This window comes from Caloenas nicobarica, chromosome 11 (assembly GCF_036013445.1).
Source record: "Caloenas nicobarica isolate bCalNic1 chromosome 11, bCalNic1.hap1, whole genome shotgun sequence".
NCBI lineage: Eukaryota > Metazoa > Chordata > Aves > Columbiformes > Columbidae > Caloenas > Caloenas nicobarica.
In genome coordinates, this window is record NC_088255.1 from 7,404,096 (window position 1) to 7,420,750 (window position 16,655).

General features: G+C 38.0%; 1 protein-coding gene across 5 annotated transcripts in view; it reads left to right on the forward strand.

The window, feature by feature from the left end:
• Window positions 1-16,655, forward strand: part of DOCK3 (dedicator of cytokinesis 3) — a 211,569-nt gene that overhangs the window by 20,443 nt on the left and 174,471 nt on the right. For all 5 annotated transcript variants that reach the window (XM_065642384.1, XM_065642387.1, XM_065642386.1 and 2 more), the window contains exons 2-5: window positions 338-421; window positions 9,615-9,655; window positions 12,012-12,067; window positions 15,657-15,753. In XM_065642384.1, coding sequence (XP_065498456.1) covers window positions 338-421; window positions 9,615-9,655; window positions 12,012-12,067; window positions 15,657-15,753 — 278 coding nt within the window. The remainder of the gene's footprint in view (window positions 1-337; window positions 422-9,614; window positions 9,656-12,011; window positions 12,068-15,656; window positions 15,754-16,655) is intronic.

A 16,655-nucleotide genomic window follows, 5' to 3' on the forward strand; every position in this document is an offset into this window, starting at 1 on the left:
TGCTCCATTGAGGAATTGTGTGGTAGAGTAAGAACTGAGACAAGGAAATCTTTGCATGCAATATGTATCAGGGGTTGGTGATTAAAATGATTACAAGCCTTGCTTAATTCAAAAATCATTTTAAAAGCACAGCTTTTAATTTGTTGATGAGCTTAATATCTGATAGGGCTGAAATAAAGATATCTGATGAGGAAAAGTTGGCTGACAGGTTTTCTGGGCAGCTATGTAACAGCTATTTTTATTTTAGGAGTGAGCTAAAGTGCTATGCTTAGAAGAAAAATTCACACAAAGATTCAACTCTCATATGTCTCTCTCTCTCTTTTTCCCCACCCTCTAGTGATATGCAGCTTCCGAGGAGCTGTACCGCAAGGCTTGGTGCTGGAACTAGGTGAAACTGTCCAGATCCTAGAGAAATGTGAAGGTAAGTGTGATGGCCAGGAGGGAATCCCATTTTCTATATAAGAATATACAAATATCTTAATCTAGCAGATTTTAATAAATTGATTGGAAATCATGATGCATCAAATCAAAGCACTTGACTAAAACCTAATCTGACCCACTTTGTGTAGGAAAGGCTGAGTGCTGTTGGCACTAATCCAGTCTGATAGGGGGTCAGTGTGTTTTAAGTTAACCATCTGTCCAGAAAATCTTGAACCCTGACCTGATTGTTGTATTGTAATTGGGTCTTACAGTGAATTTTCATCACGTGAAGTATAATCAGTATCTTTTCTTACCATATTTTCTCTGTGTTACTGTTATGCATTTCAATTAAGCAGATCAGTGTTTATTTTTTAGAAACATCTGAACACATAAAAACTATTAGTTACGAAATAGATAGCAATTCATTTGGGAGCAATACTGGAAAAATGTAAATAATATGGGTTTGGGGGGATCGTTTTGCAGTTATCTTCATGTGATTTTTTTTTTTTTTTTTCTTTTTTACCTAAAGGAAGACACCATAGTAAATGTTGTAATTATAGTTCTTTTTTATGTGGCTGGTGATGTCTGCATGTGAATAAATTGAATGTCCTAATCCTCTGCTTTATTCACATGAATAGTAGGATTGAAGTTGTATTTAAAAGGAGAATGATTTTTATCCTAATGTTCAAAGTAAGTGGTGTAAAACATGTCTATTGAGAAGTAGGTTGATAAGATACAGTATGAGAACATGTTTCTGTATAGTCTGAGGTGGAATAATGTAACCTTAATCTTGAGGTGTTAAAACAATGTCAAATCCCAGATCCACAAATTTGAATTCCAAATTAACATTCCACGAGGTTGTATGTTTGTTTTTGTGGTTGTTCAGTTGACAGTAATTTTTCATCTCCAGCATTAATGTTGCTACACAAACCTTATGCATGCTTTTCAGAAGACTGCTTTTCTTCTCTCATGCCTAGAACTGTCTTTTGCTCTTGAATCTTTTTCTTGTACTCAGGTGTTTTGTTTATTTACTTGATGCTTCATGGAAAAAGTGACCTTATGTATGCCATTTTTCTAGGAAAGTAATACCTTCTTCATCAACACCTGTAAAAATTTTCTGTTAAATGAGAGTTTTGCAGTGCAGTGGTTATGTTAATACATAAACAATACATGTAGTATTATACCTGAAAATGATGATTAAAAAACCCAAAAAACCAAAAAACCAATAAAACAACTACATGTGATATAAGGGGCCAAGCTTTATTCAAGCACTGGGTGTTAATTGTAGTCATTCTGCCAGGTCTTGTGAATTTGTACATGATGCAAGCTCAGGAAAAATTTATTACTTTCCTTGTGATAGTATAATTCTAAGGGGAAACAGTGTATATTGCTGAAAGGAGTCATATTTTCAAACCATTTCTGGTAATTGAGGAAACTTTCAAAACTCTGGGAAATAAAAGCACAATCTCAAAGGAGTATGTTGCTTACAGAAAAGCAGAAGGATAATCCAATGTCTGTTTACAGTGTTATAATAATTAGGCTCTGTATATTTCCTTTGCCAGTAGTTTTGAGGATGATTCCTCAAAGGCAATTCATGCCAGTCTTTTCCAATTGCTGAGAAAGGAGGCTGTCAAAGTGTTTTCCTGGGTGGAAGGAGGTGATTGTACAGAGGTTTTTTGGTTTTGTTTTTTAAGCCCTCTATCCTGTAATTTTGGTTGAGATGCCTTTACCATGGACTGGACTTTACGTATCTCGAAAGATATACTAATTTTGATAATAACATTTCGAACTCTACAGTATGAAACTTATCTAAATATTCGGATGGTCTATGCTGCAGCTCTTGCATGTGTTAATTATGCAAAAAAGAACACTAAACGTGCAAAGTGGGTTCTTAAAAAAGTAGTAGTTGTTTAAGAATTCTCATCTGAGCAGTTGTTTAACACAGTCCTTGGTTTGCCTTGCAAATTTAGAATGAAACATACGTCATTTTCTACTTCTGCATTATTTGCTGGGGATTCTTTTGTCCAGACAAACTGGATAAATTAGTGTTAACCCATGCAAATAAGGATCACTACTGTGGGAGTCGACAGAAGATCCATTGCTGTTTCAGCTTCACTTCATAGAATAGTTTGTGCATAATTCTCTACAGTAGAGACTTTGCTGTCTGAGTTAATAGGATTCACATACATGCAAACCTTGTTGTGACGTGAAGAATGATTTTGGAGACTTGCTGAAGAAGTTGAGGCTGACAAAGATTCAGGTGCTTGTTATAGTTCTGAATGTGCTTATATTCAATCGTAACGACTTATTGAATAACTGTATTATTATTACAAAAGAGCAGGTGCTCTTTTGTAGTGACTGGTGTTAAAAGCAGTCGCTGCATTTAGAGTGATTGAATGAAAGAATAGGGAATTTTCTATGTCAAGTTCTCGGATGCCTCTGCAGCTTAGTTTTATATGTATTTGCAGAATAAAGGAACATATGCATACACACACGTGTATACCTGTATTTGTCTCTTTAAGGCTAATAAATATGAATTACAATTGATAATACTTTTTATTTTTTCTATTATAGTTGTCTGTGAATATTTTAAATAAAATGCAGTGAATTGCAGTTGTCTTTGTTACTAAGAATCTTATTCACGTACTTGAAATCAGAAATTTTGAATTTCTATCAATTTGTGTGCCTGCCACTCTGTGTGCTTTTGTACCAGACCACAAATGTCTAAATTGCTGTTTTCTAACAGTCTGAATCTCGCAAGTGCCTCCCACAATTTCCCTCCCAAAAATTCAATATGACAGGGTTCAAATCCTTGGACTTAGTGTCTGCCTTTCCTCTGAAGCTACCACAAGCTCCATCCCTGTTTTTACCAAACATTATGCTATCTCTGAAGCATGTGACATTACTAGAATGGTTTTATAGTTACTGTTGGCACAAAGGACTCTAAGGTCCTCCAGTGGTCTCACTCGAAGGTTACAAATATTCTTCAAGATATCAGTTGTATGTATGCTTGTCTTTCACAGCTTTCCCCTCTCTCTGTTCCCCTTTCTGAGTCCTTCCACTTATGATCTTGCCACAGAGAGAGAATTGAAACAGTAAGTGGTATTCTCAGCTTTCCATGCCATGCATTGAGAAGGTGAAAGGGTATGGCAATAGTACACCACCTATAAATGCCAAAAACAAGAGTTTTCTGTTATCAAGTGACAAAGCATGAGCACACTCATTATTTGAAATACACATGTGGATGGTGTGTTCTAGAGAATGCCCTATTTTTCAAGTCATACAGCTATCGCCCTGCCAGTGGCAGTAGCTGTGAATAACTGAGGGCATTCAGACTAAATGTAAAGTGTCTGTTTTGTCCATTTATTGTTATTGCCAGGGAGCAGTTTTCTTTAAGATTACAAATGCTACAACTTCAGTTATTACCTTGAGACTCTTACATGTTCACTGAAGAAAAGAAACACTAGCTGATGTCTTAAGTACCAGTTAAAAGAATATTATCTTACCCATGTGAATTCTGGTGTCCACAAAAGTATTTATTTACATGATTTTAATGTGTATGTATGTTAATAATAGTGTTCTTAAAGCCATGCATATAATATATTTAAAGTTGCCCTCTGTTATTTCAGCAGTGACAGCATGGTCAAATGAAGGCTTTCCAGTATTTGGGGCGCTTAAGCAGCAGATATAGCTTGAGATTAGGGTTTTTTCTTAAATGCTTGAAGAATTCCACGAACTTAAGAAGTGATATCTTTGCCATGCTTCCAAGTTGTACATACAGATGAGTGAGGAATCACACTTGGGACTGTTAGTGCTGTGGGAGCAGTCCAGGTTTCCTTCTACCTGGAGTTGGGAGCTGGCCTATGCCTGGCTGTGGGCCAGATTGACTCACTCCCAGTAAGTTGGATTTAGCCTGAGAAAGATGTCTCAAGTGAGAAATGTCTTTCCCTTGTTGCGTTTTTTTCCCTTTTCCTCTTTGCCTTTTGGGGAATGTGCCAGTTGAACTGAAGTCGTCTTGGATCCACACAGCTGCTGTGGAAAACCTTGCCTGGGTATGCAAACTAATCTTTTGAAGCACAGGAGTGCCTTCTTGATGGCCCTCTATTTGGCTAACACCAAGATAAAACCTACTCTATCTCTTCTGCTTTTGTTGTGGCGTCTCTGACTGCGTTATTACCATATTCCTGTGGTTCTGCTGGCATGAGGCTGCTCCCCGACGTGGTGTTGCCAGGCTGGGCTGGAGATTCATCTGCTGCTTGCCCTGTCGTGGCACTGCTCGGAGCGTCAGGCTCAGAACAGAGCGGTCTTGGCATTGAGTGGTTTCAGCATCAAGGTGCTTAAGCACTGTTACTGTCCCTGTTCTGGGTCACTTGAGTACCTTTAGCTTTGTACAAAGATAGTCTGCAAGCAGCTTATTTGCAGATTGAAAGGTAAAAGCAGTTGTTTATTGGCTAGTATGTGCAAAAGATAGCTTTCCTCCAGATTTAAGGGATGCTCACAATACTGCAAAGTATACTTATTTTTGTAGGGCAAAGAAGATGCGAGTTCTTGTAGCAAATTCTACTAGCAGTGCTTTTTTAAGAACCAAGTTTAGCTTTAGGATTTACCGTAGACACTTGTGCAATTTATTTTCAGAATTCTGTTTGTCAAGAAATTATATGTGGAATTTGTTTTTTCTTACAGTCTGCAGCAGGTACTACTTTATTCAGCCTAGATATCTGAGCTTTTTTTTTTCTGAAAAATAGATCAATACCTTTCAATTAGGACCCTTTTGTTTTTCTGCTACTGAGTGCTCATAAGGGATGAGCTTTTTCCATGTGACAGAACTCTCGTTGTTTAAGTGGAAATCTGAAAAGGGTTACGAGGTGTCTTTTAGAAGGAATATCCTGTTTTGTTCAAGGCACTTTCAAGTAAAGATCGAAAAACATTCATAGCTCTTCTAGTCACTCAGATTAAGGGATTGAGATGTGCAGGCCTGCCCCAGAGCTCCTTTTGCAACTGCAATTGCAGTATTGCTGAGATTTCTGAGTGTGATATGTCTTTGGAAAGACTGGTTTTCAGTCTTTTATCTAAGAATATGCAGGTTTCTGTAATATGGCTTCAAGTTGCTTACACTGTGAATTTCCATATGTACAGACAGTTGTAGGTGAAATATATGTTATTTACCTAAGCATTTTTTTGTTATGTGATGTTGGTATATGCATTCCCAATCCATTTTTCTGTCCTGTGTCTTCAGAGGCCTTGTTGAATTCTAGAGTTCAGAGGAGCTAAGCAGGAAGCCTAACTGTTGAAACAGCCCTAAAAACAAAGGGAAGGACAGGCAAACATGCTTGCATATGCTGCTAAGTAATTTAGCTTTTATCACTGGCCTGCAAGTAACCTGCAGTGAAAATATTATGTATAGACAGTGGATTTTGAAGCAAAAGTTATGAGCAAGTGGTGATCTTGATGTGCAGAGGCAGCAGGCATAGTCTGGTACTGTTCCTTTTATTTTTCTACAGTTTTATTTCCATGGAAGTGATTCTTCTTGTAGGTCCTTGAGGGATTATTTGCTGTGTATGGTATACAGAGGGCAGAGCTGTAGATCAACGTACTCTTCACTTTTCTTAGCTTGTCTCAAATATCATTAAATGCTATTGAAAAAAGCAGCTGTAAAGGATTGTGTGTTTTTCCTGAGTTTTACATTTCACCTTAGAAACATAATGTTTAGATTCTTCGGTAGGTTTAGCTGGCGTGGGTCGCTGTGCAGTGTGACTGTATTGCTTCAGGTCATCTGCTTGGTTTGTCTACTACACTGTGCGGTAGAGTCCATGTAAAAGCAAAGTTGGAATAGGGCTTTAACATACAGTGAATTGCCCAGAACACATTGGAATGGATATGATTCATTCAATTTTCTTCTACAGTACCTGGCTTAAACCTTTGTCTTGTGCATACTGAGAATGTAAAGCGTGAGATGGTCAAAATCTGTTAGATTAGGAAAGTGAATGTAATTCCCGCACTGACAATTTGTTTTACTGAGACATTATGTCTATGGTACGATCAGTTTCTTTAGAACAAACAAACAAAAAACTTCACACCTCCATTCATCAAAACTTATCAATTAACAATGGCTTTGTCATGACACTCAGAAATACACATTGGCACAACCTTAAGATGCAGTGCAAATGGATGCATTCAGCCCCAGCTTCTCACAAATGTTTAGATGTAGTAGTGGTTTCTTCGGTTCTATTGTGCTATGGTGTAAGCAGTAGGCTGTGGTCCTATGCCTATCTTCCTGTGCGATCAAAGAGAAAAAAGGGAAAAATAATTTTGCTTGCCGTGTCATCTGTATCATTGAAGGTATTTTTGCCTGTTCTAGGATGCCTTCACGTTTTGTCTACTTTATTTCGACTAGAACGTATACTTGAAATTCGTCAGACTTATTTGGACTATATTTAGTGTTCTCCTTCTTATCCTGAACAGGATATTCCATAGACTGGTGCTTCTAATAGACTAATTTTTGGTGGGTTTATAGTAAATGATGTTACATGGTATGGAATATCCCTTTGGCTGATTCAGGTCAGCTCTCCTAGCTGTGTCCTCTCCCAGCTTCTTGCCTACCCCTGGTCTACTTGCTGGGGGTGGCATAGTGGGGAAAAGGAGAAAGTCTTGATGTTCTACAAGTGCTGATCAGCAATAGCCAAAATCTTGGTCTCCTACCAGCATTGTTTTAGCCACAAAGCTGCTGGGGAGAGAGTCAACTCCATTCCAGCCAGACCCAGTAAGGCGATTCATTTTTTGAAAACCAGAATTTTCTGTCTTCCTTTCCCTGTGTCATCCACTAGGTCAGCTTGAGAATGTTCTTCGCTGACAGAAAAGGAAACGGGTGAGGCACTGTGTGTGTCAAGCACGGTCTGTCTCTGTAGAGATTTGTAGGTGTTCTAGCTCTGCTCTTACACCTTTACTTCACCTGTCCTCAAATTCTTATGAGTTACTGATCATTACTAGACAGTTAATCTGGTCAAATTGTAGATGCTCATGATTGCTGTTTCACATTAGCTTATTCACAAAATTCTTGTCACTTCATAGCCAAGTTTTTCTGTTCATTAATTTGAAATCCCATATTTTTCACCATTTTCTTGACGTCAGTATCATTTAAAGGCCATGTATCACTAGAAAATGAATACCATAATTATTTGTTTGTAGTACATTAGTCAATACTGAGGTCTAAGCATGTAGTGCATGTTGTGATCACAATTATAATAACTGAAGCACCTGCCTAGATTTGATGACTACTGTGATTAAATCCTCCAAAACAAATGTTCTTTAAGATATATGACTAGATCAATATTAATCTATTTAAGATTAATTCCAGAATAAAGGTTTAGTTCATTTTAGTGAATAATGTAATGCAGATCCAATTTTCTACATGTGTTTTTAAAAACCAAACCAACCAACCAAATCTCAGACATTTCTCATAGCTTTTAGTTTGGGACATAGAATGAGTGTTTGGTGGTGTTCATTGTAAGCCAATAAGAAATTACATTTTACAATTACAGAAATCACAGAATGTTAGGGATTGGAAGGGACCTCAAAAGATCATCCAGTCCAATCCCCCTGCCGGAGCAGGAACACCCAGATGAGGTTGCACAGGAAGGCGTCCAGGCGGGTTTTGAATGTCTCCAGAGAAGGAGACTCCACAACCTCCCTGGGCAGCCTTTTCCAGTGTTCTGTCACCCTCACTGTGAATAAGTTTATTCTCATATTTAAGTGGAACCTCTTGTGTTCCAGTTTGCACCCAATACCCCTTGTCTCGGTTGTCACTGAGAAGAGCCTGGCTCCATCCTCATGACACTCACCCTTTATGTATTTATAAACATTAATGAGGTCTCCCCTCAGTCTCCTCTTGTCCAAACTAAAGAGACCCAGCTCCCTCAGCCTTTCCTCATAAGGGAGATGCTCCACTCCCTTCATCATCTTCGTGGCTCTGTGCTGGACTCTCTCCAGCAGTTCCCTGTCCATCTTGAACTGAGAGGCCCAGAACTGAACACAATATTCCAGATGAGGCCTCACCAGGGCAGAGTAGAGGGGGAGGAGAATTTGGCCCGTGTGGGTTATTGCCTGTGTGAATGCTGGGCTGTGGCAGATAGAAGGCGACACACAGGCAGGTGAACTTTTGCTGCCTGTGCAGCAGCTGGGCCTGGCCAGCCGTGCCCACCAGTGTCCCTTGGCCCCTCTGCAGGACTCATGCCCTGATGCTCTTCATTGCCCCTGCTCCTGTGGGCTGTTCCAGGCTCAGATCTTAAGGGTTAACTTTGTGTCCTGTGGCTGAAGCGTTAGACCCAGATATGAAGACAGTAGCGTATTTTTAACACGCATTCCAGGTGGTTTTCTGTGTCTTACGGAGTGGAAGAGCAGCTCATCTGCTGCGATGACTGAAGTGTGCTCCTTTTCCATTGTTAACCTGCATGGTGTTTTCAGCACTGTTTTTCCTGATGAATCTTGTGTGAACTGACTTTACTGTCACCTGTGTAAAACAGGAGTAATTGGGTTCTTCTGTTTAACTTGTAGCTTTTGCAGCTTTGGCTTTTACTCCTGATTTATTGTCCTCTTATCTGATGGGGGATACAAGAAATACAATTGCGCTTGTGAAATTAGATTCTAAAGTCTGTTCTCTAGTCTTGCAGGTGTACATAAGACCAAGACACGTGCAAAGGATTTCTATTTGTTTAAACAATATTAGAAATGTATGATAATGGCTTTTCCTGTCTTTAGAAGGGCAGGCTTTGAAGTCTGGAGATTTTGTTAAGATAAACACTATGAAGAGGCTCATGTACCAGCATGTAAGAAAAGTGTTCAGTACAGATTCTTGCATGAGTGCTGAATGGATCTTTGCCACAGTGGCTGATGATTGTGAATACAGTGACTAAATATGCTAAGCTGCTTCTGTTTCTGATGGGCATAGACAGGAGCATTCTAGGTTTGTAATTGCTTGTTGTCATTGCAGAGCAAAAGAATACAACAGCAACAACAAAAACAACAAAGGAACCACACACACACAAACACACAACACAAAAACCTAAAAAACCAAACCCTTGTGAGATAGCAGCTGGTTTTTGAGATGATCTCAGTAACTGCATAGTTTTCAGTGAGTTTGCTTCTGTGTAAAGTAAACAATGGCAGAAATTAATGCAGTGTATTTTATCTGTTTTTAGGCTGGTACAGAGGTGTTTCCATTAAGAAGCCCAATGTAAAGGTAAGTGTGAATACATTGTTTAATCTAGTGGGAGATTATATCTATTTTGATGTTGCAACCCTGTAAAGTTCATTTTCCTTATCCTTAGGATTTCACTTAGCTAACTTTTCCTGTGGGAGGATTGGTTTTATTTTCTAAATTGAGAGAACAATACTCTTTAATTACCCAAAGGATCAGAAATTTTCCTGATGTAACATGTCATCTTTCCAGCATCTCTAAATCTCACTTAATTTGATCCTCTCCATCCTACTCCCCTAAGACAAGCATAGATGGGTGATATTGCACTGCTTTAGTTCAGGATTTTTAAAAAACACATTTAATACTGTGCATAGTAGTCTAAGACAATTTTGAAAAAAAGTCTGATGAAAAAGGATATTGGAAGTTTTGGGTTTTTTTCAGATTTTTTTTTACAGTTTAACCACTGCATTTGGCTACTTTCTAGTCATATCCCTGTTTATCTCTTGGAGAACTTCTTGACTATTCTAATACACCTTTGTTTGCAAATGCATCGCTTCATTGTCTTTTGGTTTAAATATGACACGTATTTAAAAAGAAGAGGGTACCAGATTCCTCATGTTTACCTGTATTGTGGAATATAATATTACCTGTATTATGTAGATGTTTCATCCCTGGAAACATTCAAGGCCAGGCTGGATGGGGCTCTGAGCAACCTGATCTGGGTGAAGATGTCCCTGCTCATGGCAGGGGCTTTGGACTAAGTGACCTTTAAGGGTCCCTTCCAACCTAAACTGTTCTATGATTCTATGTTTTCATGACTGTAATACTCTTCTAGTGGAAAAGCCTACGTTCATGTTGTGTGTTGGTAGATCTGCTTGCATGTATAGGAGAGCCCTTCAAACCTTCGTTGGTTTCTTAGGTAACCAGCACAGGATCACAGAAGAAAAACACATTAACTGGAACCAAACAAGAAACTGAAGTAGTATTTCTTTATCTTCCAGATTTTCATGTGGCTGAAAGCATGCATATATATTTTTTTCCTGATGAATCCATTGATTCATCTTTTTTCCTTCTGCAGTTTCAGTTTTGCCTATGAAAAAGAAGGAATTTTTCTTAGCATTTTGAATCATCTTATCTTGGTATTGCTTTCAACCCAGCATGGAAATTTTCTTCCTGAATAGTACTGTTTTAAAGCTCTAAAAATTTAAAGCCCACATGTAGTTACCGACATTCTTGTGAGAGGCCGTCAGCTGGTTTTTAACCTGGAGATTACCAATGCTGCTTCTGTATTCCCCACTTAGTGCAGTCTTACAATTCTTACAGACTGACCAAGTTTGCTCCGGGCCATGTGTTTTACAGAGGTAATGGAACACTGTGAAAAGTTGGGTTTAAATCACCTCATTTCCCCATGTCTCATCACACAAGAACACAGTGGCACAGGCCAAGTTAGAATCCAACTAGCATGAGAACAGCAAAAGGCAAATAACCGGAGCTATACCAGGTGGGTTTAAACAGCTTTTGGTTGGAAAGAGGATATAGCTCCAGGGCATGCAAGTAAGAGAATACTTCTTTCCTTCGTGAAGGACTGGTGTGGGGGATAGACACAAATTTGATGGTGGGCGTTTTGTTTTGTTTTAAACCCATGTCCTTGTCGTCTAATGTAATGTAGCATACCAATGCAGAGGCCTGGTCTGGAAGCACGCTGATGTGATGCTGCAAACTGCGTAAGAGCCACTTGTCTGGCTGTCCCGGCTAGCTTACATCTCTCCAGTAAATGCTTCTGGTGGTTATTTCTCTTACTCATTCCTTTCTGCTATCTGCAAGCTGTTCTCTGAACTCTTCCTACTTGTCACACTTTTCCTGCTTGCTCATCACCTGTTAGTGGCTTATTGGGCACTCAAAGTCTTTGCAGTAGGAAGACAATTGGCTGAACTTCAAAGTTTTCTTTTAAATCAATCTTACACCTTCCAAGGCAGCTGTGTAGGATTAGAGTGACACCTTTCGTTTGGTCCTAGTCGACTTACCCATGATTTTTATACCAGAGGGTATTTTCCCTACAACAGTGTTTCTGAGCACTCAGAAGCTTTGGGGAATGAAAAGTACTCAGCTTGAATCTTTGTATGATATTTTTATTAAATAGACTTCGAAAAATTCCTTATTAAGAAATTGATCTTTCAAGATGGAGGTTTGATTCAGTGTGCTTTCCTGTTCTAAGGTGGATTAAAGTGATCAACTCTTACTTATTTGAATGTTGACTTTTGACTGTGGTAGCTTCTTTGACACAGTGTAAGGGTTTTTCTTTATAGGTATATTGGCAATAATTTATTGTGGCTTAGGATATAAATGGAAAAAATGGCAAAATCTATTTTTCTAATTTACAGACTTTTTTCTCTTGCAGGGGATTTTTCCGGCAAACTATATTCACTTGAAAAAGGCAATCGTCAGTAACAGGGGGTGAGTATTTTTCCTTTTCATTAACAAGCTGCCATGTTTCTCACCTTGAATAGCATCTAAGCAGTAGTTATTAAAGTTTATAGAGTGGTTTTAGTTCATTGTATCTTTTGTATTAGGTTTTGAAAATTAAATTAATTCTGCAGAGCTTTGGATTTTTTGTTTGTTTGTTTTTTAATATAGCAAGAATCGATTCTGTTGGTTACTTCTGTTCACTTTTACTCATAAAATTGTAATTTCAGAGGTATTATCTGAAATACATGCATTTTAGATAACTCTGTTTATAGTTTTAATTCCTGCTTGTTCCTCACTGGCAAAACTCTCTTATGTTCCTGTTTGTTATGGGGGCACTGGCAAGTAGACAGCCCATCTCATTTATCAGCAGATTTTCACTGAGCCATACCTGACAAGGTAGCTATGTTACTTTGAAACTTTTCAAAAGGATCCAGCCCTCCACACCTCAGGCCAAAGAAGGACTGAAGTACACTCTGTTGAAAATATTTTACCTTCACTGTTTTTATATGTAGCTCATGTGTTGCTAGAAGGTACGTTTAGTTTAGGTAATGCGAACAGGAATATTGATGGCAACATAATGTGAGAGATTTTACTCTCTGTAGGCTCCATGACCTCCAAAGTTTCCTGTGAGATTGACTGACACTCTAGAAATCAATATCCTGTGTCTTCACTGCTGCTCTTACTTGCATTTTCTAGAGTAAGGCCACTGTGGGGAGACTTAGAAGTGCAGCATTTCAGACAGTGACCCAAGGCAACAAATTAAATGCGGAAGATAAAATGTACTCAATGCCATTTAGTGAAATACCTGTGTGACTTACTGTCTTGAATTGTATGTTTAAGCTCAAAGGGACTGAGTCAGGATTGTAAAGCCAACTGTAATACTGGTGCTTCATAACTTTGGGGTGTAATACAATGATATATATTGCATAGAATGATTACTTCTACTATGTACTGGCCTTAGGGGGAAGACCAGTTTCCTGTAGTTGTAGTTAATTAGGACTTTATCTTATTTCAGAATTTGTGAAGGGCCACCAGTTCAGGATATTTAGATACTTACTAGGAAAGCTGATGTACGTTTTAAAAATAAGTATGAAAGACTGGTATACCAATTGATATAAAACTTAATACAATTCTCAATCAGAGATCATGGTTATTTCATTTTTTTGGTAAAAGAAATTCTGCTCTTCTATAAGAATATATTCCAAGTTCCAGTATAAACACTTATGAAATAGCAGAGCATGATATATAATGTTCTTCTATTTGAGTCATAGACGCAGTGTAATGTATTAATATATGGGTGTAATGGAGGAAGTGCAGGGTTATAGGAATGCAAAGCATGGTATTTACATGGTTAAATGTAGTCCTGATGTGAATTCTCTTTAAATCCAGCCATACTGTTGAATGTTTTATTTTTCACTGATGTCAAAAGTCTGTAAATCCATTTGCAAAAAGAATCTTTAGAAAAAAATTTTTCTTTGCTTTTGATTTTTCCTCCCATATTAGCTAAAGTGTATCGCGTGATTCATTTCATCCTTTAGTTTTCTGTGATTTGTTAAAGGGGTGTTGAACTATTTTGAATTCCTTCTCTGTAAAGGCATTTTAGAGGGTTCTGAAAAAACCTGAATTTTCAGGTGGAATGGGCTCTGGCATCATTTTTAATGTTCTTAGTGTCAAGCAAGCTTTTGATGGTATACACTAAATGCAGTATTTTTGTTTAACCATTGAAATGATCTTTGAATGTCAGTAAAAGAATAGGTGTTGGGTTTTGCATCATATTCTTAGTGTCATTATTCAGATCACAAGAATACTGTGGAGGTTTCTTGAAGCATGAATTGAGATTTCCTTGTCTTACTGTGGCCAAATTGGAGAAAACAAACAAACAACCCACCCCAAAACAACCAAACAAAAACATTGCAGGAGTAGAATAGAGCATAGTCTCGAATGCCAAGTGCCTGTCAGCGCTTCGGTTTCTCCAAACAAAATCTGGGCATTATAAGGTAATTTACATAATAACAAAAAAATATGGTGGTCTGTCTTAGTCTCCTGGTGTGTTTGTTTACGAATCAGTGCTTTCCAGTCCCATCTTTAGTGGGGTGAATGCATACCTAAGATGACTATGCCAGGGTTTTAAGATAGCGATATTTGTCGTATATGTATAGTTTGGATCTTAATATACTATTTGTTTACATCATTTATGTGAATATGAGTTTTTGGTAGCTTGGAAATGAAGAACTGAAGTTTTTGTTCGATAATTTTTCTGCTCCAAGGATACACAGAGGCATACAGTGACTTAACTTCATCATTCTCGCCCATATTGCTTGTTACTTTCAGCTTCAGCTGATGTGGCACAATTATTTCTAGTAAGAGTTTTCAAAAGGGAAATATTGCCATGAAAGTATGTGGCTTTTTAAAAATTATTATCCGTGTTCCCTTAAAAACAAACAAAACCAAAAAACCCCCACAACCTTTCAGAATTAATTACATCTTATTGTTTGTGCATTTATTTGTTAGCACTCATTTAACTCTGCACACAGGACAGAAGAAATGACCTAAACTGGTTGTGGAATGGGGAGTTTGTAGCTTCCCTTCTGGAGGGTTTCATAATACGTATGCCCAGCTGTACTGCTGAAAGGGGAGGATCTGTGTCTGTCATGGTTGCTGGATGTGCTGCAGAGGCTGGATCTCACTTGGCACTACTTGTCCCCAAACACCTTTTGGGCCAGCGTTTTTTGGTACCGCTGCTGTAGGATCTGTGGAAAACAGTTCCAACAGGGTGTGTTTCAGAAACATTGATCGTTTCCTTTTGTGGGTGTTTGTGGGGTTCATTTGTTTTTATGCTCCCTCTTTTTAAAAAATCGCTGACAGAGCAGAAGTTTGAAATTGACCTGATTTTTACAATGTCTAACGCTTGTTTCAGTGGAATTATTCAACAGAAAGGACAAGTCAAGGTACTAATGGCTCAGATAATATAATGGCATTAAAATACATTAGTTATCACTTTCTTGCATTTAAGTGTGATGAAAGGAGAGCTGTGCTTCTCCCTCAATGGGAATGGAGGATCTTGACCACAAAGGACCGAGTCCTATTCTTTTGATAAGGGGATAGCTCACGGAAACTTCATTTCTAATATTGAAAAAGTTTTCTGGATAGGGAAAGTTCATAGATACATGTTTTGGGTAGTTGGCCAACATATTAATTGGATGGAAAAAAGGGGTGAACTGGCTTAGAGGTCAGAGACACAAACTGTGAAGGCCCCCATTACAGGCAAGTTAACATGTTATAATAATGAAAAGTGTTTTCATTGACCTTGGTTAGTCACGTATCTAATACAAGTAACTCGGAAATGCTTCACATAAGCTGATTCTTGTGGAATGTGATAGAGGAACAGTTCACGTGACTGGAGTTGCTTCAGTGTTACAACAGACAAAATGTTGCTCTTAATATATTTTCCTTCATGTTGAACAAATTCAAACACGTTCAAATTCTAGCATTTTACAAATTACTGTGCTGACATTTATTTCCTTTTCTACTTTTTCCAGGCTACTTTTCATAATTTTTTCCCCCTCTTCTTGTGTAGGCAATATGAAACAATTATTCCACTTGAAGATTCTGTTGTGACTGAAGTCACTGCAACACTGCAGGAATGGGCTGTGCTCTGGAAACAGCTGTACGTGGTAAGAGCTGTACTCTTCTCCTTGTATGTTATTTCTCAGTCATCTTGGGAGATATGTTACCTGCGTTTCAGTCCGTTAGGAAAAAATCAGATAAGAAGCGTTAGATTAATTTTGTCTTCTGGGTGGTTTGCTAGCTGCAGAATCACTGATCATGTGAGGTTCACGCAAGTTATGTTGAAAATTCCAGTAGTTTTGAAATTCTTTCAGAGATGAAAGCTTCATTGTTTAATAAAACCAAATTTTACAGTGTTCTCAAATATGTAAGAAATAGTATATGTATTTTGTAACAGAAAATGGAAAAATTCTGTAAGACCTGTCAAAGACTTCAAAGAATTGCTCAGCACAGTCTTTGAGCACTTGTGTTAGCATCTAGAGTTTAAAAGAACTCCAACGGAAGTCTTTTTGTACGATTGTTCCTTCCTCTATTAAAAATAAAAACTCAATATAAATCTGTTGAGTTTTATGCTCATTTATTTTATATAATTTTCGGTTGCTGCCACATAGTGTCACCTACCTCTGCTTTCATCTTAGTTCTTCTCTTTTTTAATGGCAAAATCCCATGGAACAGCAAATAAAAAACTTGTGCATTTGAAAGTATGTTTTTTTCCCTCTCCTTTTAAACTTAGTAATTACAAGCCATAACTGTAGGATTAGGATCAAGAACAGTAGCTGGTACAAGCTCGAATTTTTTTTCCTTGCTTTAGAAAAATACCTCTACATAAAGCTGCAGCAGCTTTGTTTCCTTATTTAAACATGAAGTGACAGTAGTTAGATATCTAGGAAACAAAACCGTAAAAGATCTGACTAAATGAGTCTAGTATATCTCTAGCATAACCAGCTGTACTCCCTTCAAAAAACAATCAAGTGTATTATGAATTTAATTTTACTTCTGTTGCTCCCAT